This window comes from Pteronotus mesoamericanus, unplaced genomic scaffold, assembly GCF_021234165.1.
Source record: "Pteronotus mesoamericanus isolate MK-2021 breed Mesoamerican mustached bat unplaced genomic scaffold, CSHL_Meso_final scaffold_174, whole genome shotgun sequence".
Classification (NCBI taxonomy): domain Eukaryota; kingdom Metazoa; phylum Chordata; class Mammalia; order Chiroptera; family Mormoopidae; genus Pteronotus; species Pteronotus mesoamericanus.
Window position 1 is genome coordinate 3666726 of NW_026555309.1, and position 15919 is coordinate 3682644.

Consider the following 15919-nt stretch of genomic DNA (forward strand, 5'->3'; position numbering starts at 1 on the left):
TTAGAAGTCTATTTTAATACAGAAATGGACGTTATGAAATGCTGGTTTTGGTTGTTTTTTTTTTCCTTCTACATTTTAGTTATAGGAAAATGATAATCAATTCAAATGAACATCAGTGCAACCTTTTTATTTGGCTAATGCTTAACTGTCGTAGGTTCAATAGCTAATACAAGTAGCCAAAGAAGTAGATCTGATGTGGAAGGCAGGCCTTTCTTGGTATCTTTTGACACAGGAAGTGATGCTGACTTCTGTTTATTGTCTTTCTTCCTGTAGCACATGCATAAGAGGCTTAAAGTTTTTGAGTTTTACGATTGGTTTATTTGAACTCTAGTAAGTGCCTTATAATTTTAATGAATACAAAATTGTATCACCAAATACTACAACAGTGAGATTGTTGAAACACATTTAAGTTTTCTCTTCAGTATACCTGTTTTAACTAATAAGTAGCTTTTCTAAAGCAATCCAAGTTTAACAAGTCGACCTATGAGTCTGTCATTTCAAAATTTTGAATTGTTAAAATGTAATTCTTACATTTCGTTTTTATTCATAAAAATCACTTAAATAGTAATGTTTTAACAGACCATAATAAAGCATATTTTATAATAAGTAATTTTACTTTGTATTGGGAAGTTGAAAACTTCAAAAGAAACTATTATAACCAAAATAAATGAACTTATGATCAATTATAAAGTAGAGAAGCCATGTAACACTTAGAAATGTCAGAAAATTGAGTTCTAATTGTATTTTAGGTTTTTTTTACTATCATTAAGTACCCTTGTATCCATTACTCACTAAATCCATCACTACTGAACAGATTTATACCACAAACTTGTTATGAAGAGAAACTTTTGTTGTAAAAGTTATATCTATCAACATACAAATATATATTTAAAAAGATAAAATCCCCAAGTATTATTGTACTGAGCATTTCTTTAATATCAGAGTGGTATTTAATGTAAAGCGGATTTATTTTAGACTTATTTTGGGGTGTTTAGGTGCTCTGGAAGAATACAGTGACATTGTGGCCCCAACCATGGGGATTTGACAAAACATCATAGCTGTATCATAAGTAACACATTACTCCTTATAGTAATGACATAAAGATGAAAATATATATTAATTTGTTTCAATTTAGTTAAATTGATACAGCAAATGAAATACAGATATTATGCCTGTTTTATCTTGAAGAAATTGACAGTTTTCTTGAGAAGTGAGGGATGGTAAAGTGGGCATGAGCTGGAGTTAGTCTAGATAAGCTTTGGAAAAAGAGAAAGCTCTACAAAGTAGCTAGGCCTTGTAGCCTTATTGCTTTCTGATTTTTCTTTGGAAAGGTGGTGCTAATTAATGATGACTTTAATCTGACTAATTGCATTTGGCATTAATATGTACCATGCACACTTCTAAATGCTTGAAATGAATTCCCTTATGCAGTCTTTCCAGTTTACTCATGAGGTAGTTACTATCATTAACCCATTCTACAGACCAGGAAACTAAGGTCCACAACATAACCCATTTAATGTCACTAGGTAAGAGCTTGGGCTCATTTATAACATGGACACTCAGCTCCAGAGCCTACAAGGTCAAGATGCCCCCTGCGATGTGGGGAAGGATGGCAGAGGGCAGAACCCCTCCTGGTTTCTGCTTCACTTTGACCTTGAGTTGGCTGTTCTGGGCAGGGCTGATGGGAAAGGGTCAGGGGAGGAACTCCCCCTGATCTAAGCCACTGGGAAATCTGTTTAATATGTTACGCCAAATACTTTGTGTCAGAAAGGTGCTTTGTATCTTTGCAGCCATGACTGTGCAAGACTGAGCTCACAATCTTAGACAATCCCTTTCATGGTCATCGTATACTGAATTTGTTTTTTGAGCTGCCTCAGATCTGGTTTTGAGAGCAGAGAGAGCAGAAACTTAGTAAAAACATCAGTCCTACTCTTTGAGACAAGGTGCTTGCGTTTGTTGGTCCTGACATTAGCCATACAGGTGCTATGCCTGTTCCTCCTGGGGTCCACATGATGGGGTAATATGCCTCTCTGCCTGGCTGTCCTATTTTAAAATCCACGAGGCTCTTTGAAAAGTTTTATTACATAATTCTCAGAAAAAAGTTTGAGTTACTTTTCTTAATATTTTCATTTTTTTTGTGTGCTTTACAAACTCATTTGTAGGTTGTATTCTTCTATTTATCAGTGATTTAAAACATCTCATTTTAGAGTTATCTTAGATTTTGTAGCAACCGATTAATGAAAAGATTATTTTCTCCTCATTTGTAAATAACTGACAAAACTAATTTTTTTATCAAAAAGATTAAACAATATAGAATTATTTTTAAAATGTGCAAAACCCTTTTCCTTCCCCTCCCCCAAATTAATAGCTGTTAACAACTTGTGTGCCTTTTCACATTTTTTTGTTATTGAAAACTTACATATTGTACATTCATTTTTTTTTTAGCAAATATTCATTAAGTCATAAAATAAAGAAGACATACAGTGTCTCTGTCTCGAGTTTACATACAGGGGTTGGCAAAATGAGGTTTTCAGTTGTGAGTACAGAAAACGGTTTATTCTTGTATTATTTATTAATTATAGTATTATTTGTATTTTCTTCTTCTTATTGCTATTGTTATTATTTCATATCCTTACTTATGATTTATCTTTTAGATAATGATGGCTGGTAATTTAAACTTGCTTTTGCCCACCCCTGTATTGATGATCCTCACATATGAATAAATACACAGGTTGTTTGTTATTTTAAATAGAATTAAAAGCTACTTATTATGTGACTTGCTTTTCTTTTTTATTTCACAATTTATCTTGCAGATATTCTGCAGATAATGTTATTTAGCTTACCAGAAGTGCAATTGCTGGGTCAAAGGGTGGGCATATTTTAAATTTTGGTAGATAACGACCACATTGTGCTGCAAAGGTATGCCAGGTTCTATTTTGACCACTGGAGTGAGAGAGGGCCTATTTTGTCAATAATCCTACTAATACTAGCTATTACCAGTCTTTTACATTTTAATCAGTGTGGTAAAAAATACTTTTTTAAGTAAAATTACTTTTCATAGTTCTACATTATAAATTCTGATATTCATTCCTTCATTTTTTCAGAAATTTGAGACTGTTTCTTTTAGGACCAAGATTAAAATGCAAGTTTTCTATTTAAAAAGCCCTTTGAAATGTTCTTGATACCTTGGATACTATTATAATAATATTTATATAGAACTTTATAATTAGAAAATAATAATTGATTATTTTCCAATAACTTCCCTTTTTTTGGACTTTTTATTATGGATAAAATTTTAAATGTACACAAGGAGAGAAAATATTATACCCATCACCCAGCCTCAATAGTGCCTTTACTGCTGAGCAGTACACTCGTTGAGTAATGAATAAGATTTGTTGCTATTTCCTTTTCCCAGTTGAAGGTTAGTCGGGAGTAGTAGAGCCACAGCTATCCCAGGCAGCTGACTGCAGATCCCTCCCCACTTTCCCACATGCACCCCCATTTCCATTAAATTCATTGTCACTACAATCTCTAATATGATATACGGGGTTAAAGCTAGCTTTTTTTTTAAGGATTAATTTCTAAAAATATTCATCTCACCATCTCGGGAAGTTATAAAGTGCATCAGTGCATTGCTTTTCAACTCACGTTGTTGGGTTTGTGTTTTAGAAGAGACGGTCTAGCAGGCAGGTGAAGAGGAAGCGATACACTGAAGACTTGGAGTTCAAGATTTCTGATGAGGAGGCAGATGATGCAGATGCTGCTGGGAGAGACTCTCCCTCAAACACCTCACAATCAGAGCAGCAGGTTAGCATTCAGATTTGTGTGGTTCCCACTGCATTTGGAACGATGGACTGGAATTTTGTAGCTGATACCTGAAAAGTTCAGCTGAAGCATTGGAGTTGGAGCCAAGGAACATTCTTCTAATGTGGGCTGACGTGCTATGGGAAATGAATTGTTCAGCAGTATCTTTTCAAAAACTTTGTTCGCTAAAATGTGTTTTTATACAAGCCTGTGATATGTAATTTGACACAATTTTGGAGAATAAATGGTCTCTGCTGAGGAAGAGTCTGAAGTAGGATGCAAGGAGGATGAATTTACCTTTGAGAATTCAGTGCTGTAGCTTCTGGGACTTTAATAAACCACTCAAGCTTGTCTCCTGCTGTTAGGCACTGTAAGAGCTCCTTTATGAAATTACTGCCTTGTAGTACCCAGCAGGGCATACTTTATTCTCTGTGCAATGTAAATGATGGGTAAAATAGTTTGTGTAAAATGTGGTTAGTAATGTAGGATTGATTATTGTAAAGATTTAAAAAAAAATAATGGCCTTTTCTTACCGAAACTGTAGTGTAGTTAACAAACTGGTAACTCATAGAAAAGTATATTAAATGCAGTTTTGTATTTTATTTGGTAATCTGGGTGCTGTTAGATTGTTATGCAATATTTTATGTGACCTCCATAGATAAAAGCTGCCTACAGAAGCAAAATGATGAGTATATTTACCCCATGGGTATAGATGAAGAAGAGTTATATTTTTGACTGCTCTCATGCAGAGATGATTTTCTTTTGGCAGCTGGAGTTTCTGAATGCTCTCTAGCTTTAGGGATCCATGCTAGACCACATAATTAAACCATAATCATGAAGTAATAAACACAGATCTGCCTTTTGTCTTTGTGCAGAGTGAGATTTTCTTTTCATTCATTTTTTTTCCCATTGACTTTGCACCCAGTGTTTTAAAGGATATGAATTTAAAGGGTATGGAGGTAGATAGAAAAAGGGAATGATTTCTTTCATTTACAGCTTATAATGAAGTCTTTTCCATGAGAATGGATTCGTTCTACTTTATTTTTTAGGAATCTGTTGATGCAGAAGGTCCAGTGGTAGAAAAAATCATGAGTAGTCGTTCAGTGAAAAAACAGGTAAGCGCCATTGAGAGCGTTTAAAACCTATGGTGTATGTGTGACTCTTTAAATTATTTTTTGCTTTGTAATTTCTTTTAAAAATTTCACTATTGGGTCCTGGCCAGGTTGCTCAGTTGGTTAGAGCAACCTCCCGATATGCCAAGGCTGCCAGTTTGATCCCTGGTCAGGGCACATACGAGAATAAACTAATGAATGCATAAATAAATGGAGCAAAAAATCGATGTTTCTTTCTCTCTTTCTCTTCCCCTTCTCTCTCTCTCTCTCTCTTTCAGATCAATAAATAAAAAATTTTTTAAATATGCTGTTGGAAAATAAAACTTCTGGTGGTATTTCTTATACTGTCTGATATATAGCCCAATATAAATCTTTGGGATATTCTCCTCCAGATGAAATTAAAATATGTCATCCAACCAGTGCTTTATTACACCATTTAGAGTAAGCAGGAAACTCAAAAGTTTCAAACAAATGTATAGGACTTTTAGGGTTATAAGCTGCCTTTTTCATAAATAATATTCATAAAAATCATAAACATGAATCAGCCTCTCATCTCCCTTAGGGAGAAGGTTCCCTGCCCTCCCCTACCTCCCCACCTTCATGGAAGTTTAACATTTTGGGAGTAGGTGTTTTCTCATACTTTTCATAACACTTTTTATATACAATTAAAATATTCATTAATATCTTTTTGTCAGTGCAAAGGTGAAATGCTGAACTATTTTCAGTGTGATTTTTCAAGATAGTATGACATATTCTTAAAAATTATTAAAAATTCATGTCCATCTGTAAAGGTGAGCTGTAAGTACCAGTCATTAGTCTGATGACTTTGTCATTGAGGGATACATGCTTTGTGTCAAAGAATTATAGTAACACTATGTTTTCTTTTACTGATTGAGATTCCTGGTTTCATCCCACCATTGCTCTTCTTGCCCAGTTTGAGAAAACGCTTAATTTAGTTTGAAGAATTGCATAGGTATCCAGGTATATTTACATAATCTGGCATACAATTTTTGATATCTCCAGAAAGTGCTCTTCTTTAGATACAGATGTCAGTCTTTCAGAATCATTGTTAAACACACAATTCTTTCTTTTTGTTTTCAAGGTGAGCAGAAGTACAATCTCATTGTCTTGGCATGTAAAAAGAGTTTTTTCCCCCAAAGTAAAATATATACAAAGTGTAACTTCCCATTGAGAGAGGTAGGAATGAAGGGATTACGGGACTTAAAGTGAGATCCCAAACTTACCAAATAGGAAACCTTTACTACTTAAATAATACTGTCTATCTAGAGATCCTTAAAAATGGTAGAGTACCAGCAGTAAACTTACCTTTACCTTATTGCTATACTGTTTGCTTTTCTATCATTCACATTCAAATCGAGTGTAGGAGATATGGGGGGACATATGGAGTAGCTATCTGGTGACTCTTTGAACATGAAGATTTCCTCTTTGATTAATTAAATCTCAACCAAATTTCCCCACCTGTTCAAGGAGAAATGTGTACTATTTAATTCATTAGAAAAGTGTGTGTTTTTGTCCTACTGACGACTCTAGAACTGTTAGTTTGTGAATTATAGATATATATCGTAAAATTTAAATACTTCCCATGCTTTAAAAAATGATCCCCTTCACTGAGTTGAAGTGACTTATTTGAGTAAATAGCTTGTAGTTTGGATGGGATATGTTAATTTTCATTCAGTTAAAAGTGCTTCAGCAGGCATACTCAGCAGGTTTGGGGTTGCAAATTATAATCAGCTGTATTATTCAGAGCTACTTAGACTATGCATTATGTAGTGCTTTTTTCCTTCTGTTTTGCTCACTTTAGAGCTTTTTTAATCTTTTGTTTTTCTTTTCACTACCCTTTACAGATAGGTACCCATATTAGGAATAGGTACTACTAATTACAAATGACCAGGTTTATCTTATCATAAGAATTTAAAATTACTAAAATGTATATGAGGATGGAGTATTTGTTGAGTTGGTGAATTGTAGGATAGAGAAAAGGAATGGAACAGTTTCTCTGGAAGGGGAGATAGGCCTTGAGGTATAATTAAAGTAAAGAGGAGATGTTGAACTCATCAAATTGCTTAAATGACTGGTATTTCATAAAAAGGACAAGAGAAAACCATTAGAAGGTTGTACACATGAGCAGGTACTAACTTTTTAAACTGCTAATGTTCTCAAAATAGTTTTGTTAGTTATCAGTTTTAATAATATTGGAGAAGAGTATGGAAAATAGAAACAAAAGGAAATTGAAGATTATCCTGTGGATTCTAGCTCTGCCTGCTGTTCTGTTTCCTATTACCATGAATAATTGAAGAAGTGGCTGTGAGAAGGTGCCTTTATCTCCCCCTGGCAGCACTGTAGAAATTGGCTGTGAGCTCTCAGAACCGACCCTGCACAGTGCTGACACATAGTGGGGACTCAGTTAGTGGTTTTCAGTCAGTTGACCTCATCACTGTAACCAGAGGAAGATCTGTTGTGAACTGGAGTCTCCAAACTCACAGAGCGCATCTGGCAGAGCCTCCCTAAGTCAGCAGCTCATGTTAAACATAGGTAGCTCAGGCATCTGTGTTGTTCTAAACCCAAATTAATGTGGGTAAGACCCAGTGGAAGGGATATAGTTGATACGTGTCTTTGAATTTTGAAGTAGGTCTAAGAGTGGACTTTTGGATGGTATGAAGTTCAGTTCTTTTGTTTTTTCCTGTTTAGTCATTGTGTAGCCCCTTCAGTCAATTCTGACTGTATTCCTTAAAATTCTTTATTTTTCTTTACATGGTATACTTTCTTTTTAAGAGCTTACTTTAAATTCCAAGTTTTTTGTTTTAATACTCTTTAGCTGAACTCAGTAACAACAACAACAAAAAAGTATAAGGAAGGCAGAACTTGTCCTCACATTTGTTCTGATGTCCTTATTTTTCTACTCAAGTGAACCTATGATTAGGCATCTCAGGTAGAGTATATGGTGGGTTGGGCCAGAAATATGATGGGTTCATACCTTTGCATTATTGATACTTTATTGAGGTACTTTCTCATTCTTTTGTGTATTAACATATTTTGTTCTTTTTTATTCTATAGTGTAACTTTGTTTCTCTAGAGGGACTGCTTAATTTAGTAATAAGATGCTTAGGAAAGGTTGTTCATTCTTTCAGGCTACAAGATTATCGTTTGTGGATCCAGGTGACTGGAAGAGTCTCTTTATTGCCTCATCAAGGTTTCTGGTTCATGTGAACAGTGAGACAAAAATGGCTAAATATGTTTGGAACTTTAATTGTCATATGAATAATACAGATTTTGACAGAGTAGTTTTGGAGTCTAATGAAAAGATATACGTGTTTCTCAAACAATTCTGTTGAACACATAAAATCACTTAAGAGAGCTGTCAGAATTAATGGTTATTGTCCAAGGATTAAATTTGATTTTTTTTGGTATGTGCAGAAATAGTGTCTTGACTCATTTATTGTATATGTCTGTTGTAAAATAGTTTCTGAAAATTAAAGACATAGAGGGTAGGGGTTGGAGGTGTTTTCAACTATTACCAGAGGCTAGTCAAACTGACTACCATTTAGAATAATTAAAATAATGCTACTGAGTGCCTATGAATTATCACACATTTGTTCATTGTTTTGCTGTTAATGCAGAAGAGGTCAGCATGGTCATATTTATATGAAATAAAGGTGACCAAACAGTTCTCTTTGTAGTTCTAGGGGCAAGAAGGTGATTCAATATGTGTGGTCAGGTAAACCACAGGCTTGTAATTGTTGGGGCGCCCAAAAGGAATAGGCCCTGGGACAGTTATGCATGAACTCCAGGTGCTACTAAATGAGGTCTCAGAACCTAGTTGCTTCCTCCAACACAACTCTAGACCTCTTGTTAGACATTTCCACAGCAGAGTAGCTCATCATGACAAGAAAGTGGATATTAGCAGGAGTCAGGGACAGACAGTTGGTGGCTGCAAGAGTCAGAGTTTTCTTGGAACAGAAATGAGACAGAATGAAAACCTCTCTGGGGTTCAAGAGTTGATCCAGTGTGCTTTGTGCCCACTTTGAAGTTATGGGATGGTGAGACCACCTAGAGTGAGGTGGAAAGGACAGTATAGGAGGAAAGATCGGGAGGAGTGGAATCAGGAAATGGTAGCGCATAGAAATGATAAAGCTTGTCTTTTTACTACCTCAAACATACATAATTTTGAAAAACCCTTTCAGGATTGAAAAAAATACAGTTAGTGTCAAAAAAGTAAAAATAGTAGACTAGACATTTGAATTCCATTCTAGGTCTGAATTTCATGATATGCTATGAGAAGCGTCAAAAGATGTAGGTTCACCTTGGTTTTCCATTTTCTCTGGTTGTCTACTGCCTTTGCCTTTCTACCAGAATCTCCAGTTCTTCACAATAATAACATACTTTGAAATCACTGCTGAAATGCAGGAGTAAAATGGGGTTATGCTGGGAGAAGAAAAAAAGTCAAGTGGGTCACTAGAATAGGCTAGAATTTATCTCTAAATTATCTCCAGGTTTATGTTGCTTGCTCTTGAAGGCACACAGCAAACCTTTCTTTTTATTTTGCAAGATAATGTTCTAAATACATTGGTTTTTAAGGAGCTGCTTTATGGTTATGATCATTTATAGATCCATTAGGGCAGAATCAGATATTAATGGATTTTGACCACACTACTGAGCACAGCCTTCTTCCTGGTGATCTGTAGGCAGGTAGGAAAACTTTCAAATTTAGGTTTAACTGATACATGTGAGAGTTTCAAAGAAAAGTTTAAGTTCACACAGTCTTTGGCAATAGTTTGAAGATTAAGGATTGGGGGAAATTAGTCTCTTTGAAAAGATCCTGTGCTAGTCTGTCATCTAGTAGGAGTTTGCTTCTGTATCTGTCTTTTGTCTTGTTCCTACTTGCCGTAATTTTCTTTGCAGCATTTCTGAGGCAGCTTAGCCAAATGTGACCCTCAAGGCAGGCTTGAGTGCTATTGTAAGAGTGTAAAACCAATTCCTAAACATCTGTAAATGGTGTTTATATTTACATCCCTGATTTATCTGATCAAATGTTCCAGAAGAAAATTATATATTATGAGTTGTTTAATGGCCTAAAACCAAAAGGAAAAAAAAAAAAAACCCTACTGAAAGAGATGCTTAAAAGTCATGTGAGTCGTATCTTTTTGCATATGCTACAATCAGTAGGATCAAGGGAGAAGTTACTGATAATCTGACCACTCTTGATTTGGCTGACGTGTATCACATTTTTAACCTTACCTAAACGTAGTATTTGGAGTGTTAATTTTATTTGGCTGCTACGTATGTGAGACATCTTGTCTGAGAGATTTTAATTGTACCACTGAGTAAAACTAAAACTGTGAATAGTGATGCACTGAAATTACAGCGTAAGCACAAGGTTTAGTTTTATATGGTTTCTTGTTTAGAGTTATTAACTATATGGAGGAATAAATGTCTTTTAAATATTTTAAAACATTACAAAACCCACAATGTAAAGTTGCCATGAGGCAGCCAAAAATAATACATATGGCATTCAGGAGAGCAGTTGCTAATTGGCTGCTGCCTGAGAAAATGGTACACTTGGCGTCTACTTAACACTGTGGGTTTGGCAGAAAGCCAGATTTGGGGTCAGGTTGTTGTGAATGAAGCTGCATGTGGTTAGGGAGGAGTTAAAATGATTCATGTCTTAGAAGCTGTAGCACATCAAGTAACGTGCACGGGCCTAAGTGTGCCGGTCTACGTCATGCTGGCCGCCTACCAGCTCACAGTGTGCTCATCTTTAGGACAGTGTCCTGTGCTACTTTTGTCATTTGCATTTTATGTTCGTATGGGAGTAAATCATTACTTTTCGAATATTCTAGTAGATGGTTTTAAATATGTGCCTGAAATATTCTTTCGTTGCAGAAGGAATCTGGAGAGGAAATAGAAGTTGAGGAATTCTATGTGAAATACAAAAACTTGTAAGTAGATTGTGATTTTTAAAAAAAATTGGGGAATATATTTTCAAAGTACTAAACAACAGTTTAAAAACACTGGGAAAATAAAAAATAACTAGGAATTGGGAAACTATGGTATGATTTATTTAGAACTTTGAAGACCATTGCCTAATAGCTTCTGATATTTTATGAATTTAGTTTTCTGGAAAATGTGTAATGGGTATAAAAGTTGACTAGCTTTCATGTGTTCTAAGAAGTTCTTTGTAAAGGAGATAAAAACTCATACAGTAAGAGAAAAGTGAGTAATGTAATAATTGCCCGTCTTCTGAGGGGCACTTTTGCTCTGTGCAGTTGCCCTTCCTCCCTTCATCTGTGCATGGAATGCCAGGCACTTGAAACAAGAACTCAACTGTCAGGCAAATGTTCTCGAAAACTGTGACGTCACCCACATTTTAAAATGCAGTGAGCTCTGTTTATCTGTTTCTGTTTCTAATTTTTGTTTGGAGAATTTGAATTGCATAACTTTTAAAAAAATGAATTGAAAATACAGTGAGTTGTTCGGCATTATAGATGTAGGCAATATACTAGGACCAAACACACATTTTGATGAGGCAGCATCGTTTTAAAGATCAATAGTCATCTTGCTGAAGGAGACTAAACCATTTCCTAACCTAAGCAACAATTGCAGAACAAAGACAGAAATATTCATTGATAACATAAGCATTAAATTTGCTTTAAACATTTTAAGGAAAGGAACTCAAGTATCATATTAATAAATCCTAGGGCTTAAAGAGAGCCTTTTGGGAGTTACTGTCAAAACAGCCTAAGAAAACTTAAAACTTACCCTCCCCTAGATAATAAAAGTATCAGGCCTCATGCTTTCTATCATTTTCTCTTGTTGCACGTGGCATTGTGTTAGTGAACTGATGCACATCTGAATTTTAGCAAGTAAGAAGATGAAGTCTCTTATCAGTGTTACTATGAGAGTACAAGGAAATACAGAGTCTGGCAATAAAAAATGCTTGGTAAACATTAAACATCATTTTATATTCAGAATGAGTACACAGATGGAAATTATACATATGACATGATTTTATATAGAATTGTATAAAGAAGGTGGTATGTGTAGGTAAGGAGGAAATAAGGAAGTAAGCCAGAGAGAACGAGTTCTCTGTACAGTTATCAAATTACACTCAGAACAAAGATGTTTCAGTGTTGATTTCCAAAAAAGGGTACTACGAGATAGGCATCCACCAAATCAGTGTGGAGCAGTGGGACCTAGGGTGCTGGACTTGCAGAAAACACCTAATGTGGCCTGTATACAACCCCAGAGGAATTCCCAGTGATCCTGACCAGGGACCACTGCCAGGCCAGGGGAGGCCAGGGGAGACCAGCCATCCTTCATCATTTCCCTTCATCAGTCATAGGTTATTCTGAAAAAACAGCTTTCTTACTTGACATTATTGAGATCTATGGGAAATCAAAATTTCTGTAGCGTTAACAGTCTCTGTTAACTTTTTATTTTGACAATTTTAGGTTTACAGAAAAAATGCAAAAATAGTATAAAAGATGTTTTTCTTTTTGTAAATAAAAGGTAGCTTCTAAGAAGATACTTTGAGATTATTAAATATGGTAATGGCTGTTAAGTGGTTATTGACTAATTTCATCACTCCTCCTAAATTTATTAGTTGCTTATTTATTATAGCAGTGTAGACTTGTGGCATTTTACTTTTTTCAATGAGTCATAATTCTTTATTATCATTATCATCATTTATTTTGCTACCATTATCCTTCATTTGGCCATTGGGAGACCCTCGTGCTGGCCCCTCTGTCCTTTGGCCTTGTTCCTGTCCTTCTTTGAGATCTTCCTTACTTTCTGGCACAAGAGGATGCTCCTGACTCATCTTGTAATTTTCCTGTTTAAGTCTTGGAACCAGTTATTTCCCCAAGGAGACTCGGTGGTTTTTACTAGAGGAGGGCATTTAGAAACCAAGATTTGGGTACTAGGTGTGCTCATTGCTCCTGGAGAGTCATTCTAGGCCCTCTCTAGGGCTAGGAGGGGCATGCTTCTGTGTGTGTACATATATGTGTGTGGACCTGTTTGTTTTTTGACATATATACATATGTTATACACAGATGTGGTAATTACATATACACATACCTCTACCTACCTACCAACCTAACAACAGTGAAAAGCAATGCCTTTATATTCATAATGTCCAAATTTATTTCAACACCACAGAGTTCAGTCCATCATTCCCCTTCCAATATTAATAACTCCCTTCTTCAACCCCAAGAAACCTGGTTCTTATTCTGCATAATGTTTTTGCTTATTTGTCAGTCCTAGAATATACAGGCAGTGGTTTCTAAATTACTAGGACATATTTCTGTAAAAAGCCTACTAACGAGCTCATTTGTTGTTTGTTTAGAGTTGTTTTTTTAAAAAATTTAGCCTGAGGATGTAGAGGCTAAATACAATACTTTGCAAAATTTCTTTGGCTTCTTTTCCTCCTTCTAGCCCCTTCCAGTGTGGTTATTTATTGGATACTCAGTTCACTGGTTCAAAAGTCAGCATTGTACACAAAAGGTGACTCAGAAAAGTGTTATTCTCCCTTGCCATGCCATTCCTATTTGTTTTCTTATTAATCCCGGATTTATCCTTTCCAAAATTTTGCCACATACATACATACATACATACATACAACTATTACATATATAAAATATCATACTGTCTTTTTTTCTCCTTGTTTTTTGCACACAAAGAATAGCATACTAGCAGTACACATTTTCACTTTGTTTTTTTCACAATACTGTGTTCTGAAAATTACTTGACTGATTATTTCATCTTCCTCACTCTTTGTTACACCTATATAGTGCTCCATTGCATGGCTGTATCATCACTTATTCAGCTAGTCTCCTATTTAAGTGGCTTTTGGTATTTTAGGTACAGATAATTCTGCAGTGTATATTCTCATGGCTATTTATTTTCAAATTGTTGGAGGCATAGCATTAGGGAAAATTTCTAGAAGGGGAATTGCTAGATCAAAAGGCCAAAGGTAGATATAGTCCTGTTATTGTCACATTTTCTTTCATAAGGTTGTGTCAGTGTTCCAGTCCATAGTGTACTGCCCCTGTGTGCCCACAGTCTTTCCAACATAGTGTAGTTTACATTTTACTTTTTGTGAAAAACTGTATTTCAGTGTAGTTCCAATTGCCATTTTCTTTTGTTATGAATGAAGTAGAACATATTTTCCTAAGTTTAATGGCCTTTTTATGTCTTATTTTGTCAGTTGTTCATGTCTTTTGCCCATTTTCTATTTTGTTTTCCTCAGTTTTTAAGAGTTCTTTATCTACGTGGGATATTAGTCCTCTGACTCTGTTATATATTGTAACTTCCTTTTTCCCCCAGTTTCAATTATCTTTTGACTTTGTTATTTATTGCAATGTAAATTAAAAAACATTTATATAGTTACATTTATTAATCTTTTCTTTTATCAGATCTGGTGTTTGAGTCATAATTAGAAAGCCTTTCTGTACATCCAGATTAAAGAGGAATTTGTATGTTTTCCTTTAGTACTTGCATGGTTTCATTTTCTGTGTTTAGGTGCCTAATCCACTTGGTTGTTTATTCTCATGGCATAAAGCGTGACTCTAATTTTATTCTTCTCCAAATATTGTTGTTGTGGCAGCACTGTTAAAAGTCTTTCTTTGCCCCAGCTATTTCAGATGCAGCCTTTATTGTATACTAAAGTTCTGTATTTATTTGGATTTACATCTGTACTTTATTTTCATCCTTTGTCTATTCATGAGCCAGTGGTACACTATTTTCCCTATAGAGACTTTAGAGTATATTTTAATATCTGGTATATCTAGTTTTCCCCAAGAGCATTTTCTTTTTAATGTTTTCTTGGATATTCTTGCATGTTTATTTTTGTATGTAAGTTCAGCAAACTTGTGTAGCTCTATAAAAATGCTTGTTTATATTTTTATTTACATTGTGTTAGGTTTGAAAATACATAATGTTGAATCATGCTATCTAAAAACAAGGATATCTTTCCAATTGGCTCAACTCTATTTTTGTGTCCGTTAGGAGACTTTTATTTATTTAATTATATTTTACTGATTATGCTATTACAGTTGTCGCAATTTTCCCCCTTTACCCTTCTCTACCCAGCCCCCCCCCCCTTTTCCCCTCAGGCCGTCCTCACACCATTGTTGTGTCCATGGGCCATGTGTAGGTTTGTTTTTGGTTTTGTTTTGTTTTGTTTTTTTGCTACTCCATTTCCTCTACTTTATGTAGTACTTTACATCCCTGTGGCTATTCTGTAACTACCTATCTGTACTTCTTAATCCCCTCACCTCCTCACCCATTCCCCTACATCCCCTTCCCCTGCATCCCCTTCCCACCAGGCAGCCATCAAAACACTGTCCATATCTTTGATTCTGTCTCTGTTCTTTTTGTTTGCTTAGTTTGTTTTTTAGATTCAGTTGTTGATAGACATGTATTTATTGCCATTTTATTGTTATAGTTTTGATCTTCTTTTTCTTAAATAAGTCCTTTTAACATTTCGTAAGAATAAAATATAAAAATGGTTTGGAGATGATGAATTCCTTTAGTTTTTTCTGTCTAGGAAAATCTTTATCTGCCTTTGGATTCTAAATGATAGCTTTGCTGGGTAGAGCAATCTTGGCTGTAGGTCCCTGCTTTTCATGACTTTGAATATTTCTTGCCAGCTCCTTTGAGCCTAAAGGGTTTCTTTTGAGTTTCTTTCAAGATATCAGCTAACAGTCTTATGGGAACTCCACTGTAGGTAACTGACTGCTTTTCTCTTGCTGCTTTTAAGATTCTCTCTTTATCTTTAACCCTTTAGCATTTTAATTATGATATGTCTTAGAGTGGTCCTCTTTGCATCTGTCTTGTTTGGGACTCACTGTGCTTCCTGGACTTGCATGTCTATTTCCTTCACCAAATTAGGGAAGTTTTCTTTCATAACTTTTTCAAATAGATTTCCAATTTCTTGCTCTTTCTCTTCTTCTGGCACCCCTATGATGTGAATGTTGAAACACTTA

At 35.2% G+C, this 15919-nt stretch overlaps 1 protein-coding gene across 3 annotated transcripts in view; it reads left to right on the plus strand.

Annotated features, from left to right (window-relative positions):
• The window catches only part of CHD7 (chromodomain helicase DNA binding protein 7), a 198051-nt gene that overhangs the window by 125217 nt on the left and 56915 nt on the right, over window positions 1-15919 (plus strand). For all 3 annotated transcript variants that reach the window (XM_054590164.1, XM_054590166.1, XM_054590165.1), the window contains exons 5-7: window positions 3670-3807; window positions 4854-4919; window positions 10818-10873. In XM_054590164.1, the coding sequence (XP_054446139.1) occupies window positions 3670-3807; window positions 4854-4919; window positions 10818-10873 (260 nt within the window). The remainder of the gene's footprint in view (window positions 1-3669; window positions 3808-4853; window positions 4920-10817; window positions 10874-15919) is intronic.